Source organism: Apteryx rowi, unplaced genomic scaffold (assembly GCF_003343035.1).
Source record: "Apteryx rowi isolate R43461 unplaced genomic scaffold, aptRow1 scaffold_77, whole genome shotgun sequence".
Classification (NCBI taxonomy): domain Eukaryota; kingdom Metazoa; phylum Chordata; class Aves; order Apterygiformes; family Apterygidae; genus Apteryx; species Apteryx rowi.
The window spans coordinates 2,336,437-2,342,436 of NW_020451060.1; the positions used below are offsets into that span (position 1 = coordinate 2,336,437).

General features: G+C 39.8%; 1 protein-coding gene across 4 annotated transcripts in view; it reads right to left on the reverse strand.

Moving 5' to 3' along the window:
* Positions 1 to 5,792, reverse strand: part of SLC35D2 (solute carrier family 35 member D2) — a 49,469-nt gene extending 43,677 nt beyond the window's left edge. For 3 of the 4 annotated variants that reach the window (XM_026088468.1, XM_026088467.1, XM_026088470.1), the window contains exons 1-3: positions 4,236 to 5,792; positions 2,836 to 2,869; positions 1,122 to 1,208 (exon numbers count right to left, since the gene is read on the reverse strand). In XM_026088468.1, coding sequence (XP_025944253.1) covers positions 1,122 to 1,208; positions 2,836 to 2,869; positions 4,236 to 4,273 — 159 coding nt within the window. In that variant the 5' untranslated portion in view covers positions 4,274 to 5,792. Of the gene's footprint in view, positions 1 to 311; positions 354 to 1,121; positions 1,209 to 2,835; positions 2,870 to 4,235 lie in introns of all 4 variants that reach the window. The other variant, XM_026088469.1, reaches the window with a different exon arrangement.
* Between the last annotated feature and the right edge of the window lie 208 nt (positions 5,793 to 6,000).

The following is a 6,000-nucleotide window of genomic DNA, read 5'->3' on the forward strand; positions in this document are numbered from 1 at the left end:
GACTACTACAAGCAGAGATCCCAGGAATTTCAACATGCATTAAAAAATACACAGCATTCACCAAATCAGGCACCTAGGTTGCAACTTGCTCATAGTAAAACTCACACTGATAGAAAAAAAAGATTCTGCAGTGAAGATTCTGGCCTGAAACGCTGGGAGACCTGAGCTCTGCAGCAGAGCTGGGAACTAACTGCCTCCATATCCTGGAGCAAAACACTGGCCAATATCCTGCAACAAGACATACACATGCAGGCTTATGCACCACAGCAAACCATCAGCAACGTTGCACATGGATGCAAAAATCTACTTACGTGCAGGGTCAGGGCTGCAGTGAATTCAGACCTGTCTCCAGTCTGAGATACAAAAAGACCCTCTCTTGTACTCTCTCAGTCCTGCCCAGTTACACTGTACATGCTTAGTGATGAGGGCTGTTTCTTCCTATATGCAATGTAAAGTATCTGACATACTAGAATCCTGATTTTGGTTTGGGTGTCCTTGCATACAGTAATATCCACATAGTATACATGTTTCTGTCTATAAAATTCAGCTAGCCCCTACCTAATGCCTTTCAGTAGGCATTATTTTAGCCCCTTCTATGGAGCTGAAATAGTACCTTTGGAGTGAAGTGCTGCTTGGGGTTTTAATCAATGATTTATTCTTTTTCTACTGGTTTTTCACAATGCCCATTCACATTTCCAAGCAGCACCTCTCTTCATCCTATGAATCTGACCAAAATTCTCTCTTAAACACAGATCTCACATCAACCCCACAGGGAGCTGTATAAATGCTGAAAAATACTTCAGCTATCTGAAAAAGTTCATCCTGCTATCTGAAAATACAGTGTCTAAAGCATCTTTTTCCATGTACTACATAACCAAGCAACACTAGATGTCTCYACAGACAGACAGCAAGAATATTACAGTGAAATTAAAATGATTCAATCCAATATGGAAATGAAACAAAGATACAGACAATAACATTGCTAAACAAATCAAAAGTTATATTCTGGTTTTCTTTTATATACTGTTTCCATTAGAAATTTTTTTTAAAAGCCCGCAGAAAGAACACCATCATAAGAGTTAACATTTTCTTATTAACATGAAGACCTAAGTAATCCTTACCTTCACAGGTATACTTTTGTCAAAATCAGGGAAATGAATAATTTTATTCAATTTTGACACATACAAGATAAGTATGGTGGCTGTCATCTAAACAAAAAGAAAAAGAACTCATATAAGAGCAAAATCCTAATGTATATATGAAAAAACTGCTTCAGAGACAAAATCATTATATGTGTCTGACAAATGCTAGATATTACGTGTTTCAAAGAATGATACAGCATGCAATGAATAAACTGGGATAATCTTTTTGTCTTACCAATTTTGCCTGTTATTTATTTAAAAGTGCAATATAAATATGATATTTTTTACTGCCTTGAGAAAATAAGTGGCACCTTGTGAAACAACACAGGCTCATTAAGTAGCTGAGAAAATGAAATGGGACTCAACCCCAGAATAATCTTGCTAGTTTCACGCGAAGTGTTATGTCATGTCTGTGGAATCACTCTTGCGGCTTTTTTGGTAATGTGAGAGGAGATCAGGCATGGATCAGTCTGTTGGCAAGTGGGCAAAAAACAATAAGCATACAATCAGAATGAAGGAGAGTATCTGAGCAAATATATGCCACCAGAGTTTAATGTTGGCCATGAGAAGGAAAAAATTATTACTTTTTCCTTATATAAAAATACAATAATTGTAAATCTGCAAGGAGTGGGTAAAACAGTGCTCTAGAGACTATATCTAGAGATTAAATCATCTCATATGTTCTTTTCAAAGTGTTTAGGGAAATCTGGGACAGGTCAGTGAAAAAGCATGGAAATGTCATTGAGTCTTAGGTTCTGCAAAGAAACAAGGCTGTATCATTGCCTGCAGTATGAATTATTATCATATTTTCCACTCTGCCTTCCACCGAAACATGAGCTCCCCAAAGATGTGTGGTTCCCTGAGTCATCCTAAAGTACACCCTGATATACCAACCCCTTTTTCTCTCCACCTTTCACAGCAAAGATATGACATTTTATTCCCTTCAACACCATACAGCAGAGATATCAGAATTGCAGTAGCCTGTTTTCTTCTCTTCCTCCCTGTTCATTATCATGTCACCTTGACAAAAAATAAATCCTTTCTTTTACATGTATTTGTCTAAACAATATTTGCTTCAAGGCTCCAGCTTTCCTAGCCATCCCTTTGCAGAGTTGCTCATTCTTTTTTTTTTATGGGCCATGTGCACAAATGTTTGAACCTTTGTTTTACAATGATATCTACCAACAAACATCTTACTTCTGTTGCAGCACTGTAAATTGCTTACAGGCAAATAAGGCAACAAAGAACCAAAACTGTGTGGCAGTCCTAACAGAAAACTGCAATGGAACGAAGAAGAAGATTTATTAGGAAATACATAGGCAGTTTGTCTACTGCCTCTACAGAGGCACTGCCTCTTCACATATTTCACAAATGCTCAAGGACTTTCCCAGGACCTGTGCACTTCCTGGGAAGCTTGATAGTTTTGAAGGCCAGATTTCTCAATTACTGAATTCTACAAGTGAAGATTAATAGCATTTCCAGTCCTTTATGTGACTTTTCCTAGGCAATAGTTTTGACTTGAAGTTTCCTCCATCTCATTAAAACAAATCACTCTTCCTTACAGTGTGACTAATTCAGAAGAGTAGCAGTGCATTATAACAGGGATCTATCCTTCTAAAATATATCTCTATGCTAAAGGAATTTAATTTACAACATAATCAACAAACTTAGTATGCTTTATTTGGGAACATACCTGTCCAATTCCAAGAAATATTGGTGATGGGAAGCTGAAAAATATAAACAGACATTTAACACAGAGGGGAAAAAAAAAAAAAGACCAGTTCAAAATTAGCACTGAAGTGAGCAACCGGGCATATGGACGACTGGCCAGAATTTCAGAAAAGCTGAAGAACTGCAACACTTACTGGAGTCCTAGTATTTTACAGTTGCAGCAAGATACAAACCACATCAAAATAATACAGCATACACATTGTTGACCAATTTTAAAGAGTCAATTGTTTCTGGTATATTTATAAGTAAAGGTTTCATACTTGGAAAACTGTAAAAAAGCATAATTTTTGAGAGGCCTCACATACTCAAAACATCCTAAAACTGCACGATCAGTTAAATCTCTTGCACTTGTCTTCACTTGGAAGCTTATCTTCACAGCCGAACCAGGTTAACAGTATGTTTTCATAAAAGGAAAGCACCTATGGAAATGTTGTAGAAACACTTAATGGCTCCTAAAAAGGCTAAACACCTACCATACCCTTTCAGTTAGCTTTAGCTGTAAGCACAGATGCAGGAGCTTTAGCAGGATGCTGGAAGAATCTGAGAGCCTCCAGGATGGCTTTTTTTCCCTAAATCCACATCAAGTTAAAACAACAAGAATGCTGTGGCAGTAAGTGCTAATTCTCTGTGTGCCTACTGAGATACAAGCAAAGAAATTATTTAGTATGGATAACCAGTAGAGTTTAGAACCTCTCTGACCAAAAGCTTTAGGTGTCGAGGAGCTCCCTAAACATAACAGTTGCTACCTTCCAGGAATCAGGTAGCATTTTGCTGAACTGTGTTCTCATGGATGGTCACGCATGAACTTACAAGCAGGGAATCTGAAATAAAAAACTATTTTATTCTCCTCCCATGACTGTAAAAAGGAATACCTTAAGAAGTTCCTGCCTTCTTGACAAACTGTAATTTTCCATTACCACAAACTCCTTGAGGCTGTGGCTCTGTATTGCAGAGATCACCAAGAACTGCTGAAATGCTGCTTGGTGTGCTGAGAACTGTACTTGAAGAGTGACACTAGAATGGGAACATAGTATTAGCAAAAGAAAAAAACACTCCAAACCACGGCAGGAAGGTCATAAGGACACTGGAGCCATAACACAGACATGGGGTTAGGAAAGGCCAGCAGTAAAAAAGATCCCAGGAAATACAGATATTAGGAAAAAGAGGAGCAGAAGAAGCGGAGCTTCCATTTATTATCATGTTACACCTAACCTGTGTTTTAGCTTGTACTTATACTTACACAACATAAATACGGAGTTTTTATTCACCTATACTAGACAGTTGTTTCCACATTTTTTGATTTGCAGATCCCTAAAAATTCCCAACAGTGCTGCAGGCTCTTTATATAAAGTTTAGGCTTACTGATGGTCTGGCTTTCCTTGATTGTCTTTCACGGACATGGTAGAAGTATGACAGGGACTTATAGAGATCTGCAGACCATAAGATGAAAAACACTATAAAACAAAAACAAAACTTGCCTCATATATCATATTTAGGAGACAGGTGACAGAATACTTACTTGTTCAAATAGCATTGAATATTAGAAAAGAACAGCAAAGTTTGCTTTTGTTTGCATTCCCCCCCTCCTTTTGCTAAGTACTAGGAACTCATAATGAGCTAAAATGCAGCAAAACATAGGAAATCTTAACTCAAGAATATAGTTTAAAAAATCCTGAGATCACAGCTGCAGGGCTATGATTCCATACGGGACTCCACATCAAGTCAATGATGTAGCACCTTCAGTGTTTTTATGATTAGAGAGGTTTTCTCAATTTCACTTTTCAGCTACCTTGAACAGAAAGGTTCTTGCAAGAAGATATCAAGATTGTCAGCGTCAGCAGCAGGAGCTGATACAATCAGAAACTGCCAACCTAAATGCAGGTCTACACTCTTCAGTGGAGTATACAGTGAGCCTGAAGTTGCCATTGACTGACCTTGTGGAACTGGAAGCCACATACTGCGACTGGGCCCAGGTTAATTACTTTAGAGTGCAGCAGCATGCTTAAAATTTGAATTTACTCCTTGGAATTTTGCACATAGTTGTGACCCATGATTGAAGAAAATTCCTATTATGCAAGTGACTGCCCATCCAGCCTATCAGTAAGTAAACATTAACTAGCTTTTAACAAACATGTAGCTATTAGGAAAGAACTACTTTTACATCTGACTGAGCAGAGGTTTTGCCCGTGCGATCTGCAGGCTCTCTAAATCAAGGAGCTAATCCTTCCTTTCCATATATGAGGAAGAAGGTAACAGCTTCGATGATCTTCCTGTGTTATGACTGGCGACAAGATCACTGCACTAATAAATACACTAACTTCACAGCACTGCCGAGGTCGGGAGGCACCTCCGGAGGTTGCCCAGTCCAGCCACTCTGTTCAAAGCGGGGTCGGCTGCAGCAGGTCGCCTGGGGCCACACTCAGCCAAACTCACTCTGTATCAGATTATTTTACTCAAGTTAGACCTATTTACTTCCACATTTGACCTTGCTTTCCAAATAAATCGGTATGCCTGGGGTCCACGTTACTGAGCTTCTACCTAGGAGTAGGAGCTCCAGCCTGGCCTGGAGTGATGGCACAGGGAGCCAGAGAGTCCTGCAGTCCAGGACACGGGCCAGAAGTTGGGGCATTAAGGGAGGTCGAGCTTCTCCACTGACAACAAATTCTCTCCTGAGACCTTAAGCACATTATTTCGTCAGGAATTGTTAGCGGTACCTTCGCTTCGCTAAAGGGATTTAAGCGTTTGGTCAGCAAAATATCGGTCTCAACATTCAAAATAATAAAAGAAGTTAAGAAAAGAGATTTACGTATTTCAAAAATATTGTGGCAAAGAACACTGCTATCAGCCTGTTTTTCAGAAGTAGTGTATATTAGACATAAACCAGATCTTAAATTGAAGAGCCTGACCCCACTCTCAACACATTTCTTGAAATTACCCATTTTAAGAAGTCTGTGCCAGTTTATCGGCTGATTACCCCACCACAGCTCTCTCCACAAGCGCTTTAGGCTGCTGACACCGCCAACGACAGCACTTCTCGGGCGCAGGGCACCCCGCTTTCCTTCGGGGACCCAGGAAACGCCCCGCGGCGCGGCAGCGCGGCTGCGCAGCGCCCTCGCCTCCGCGGGCC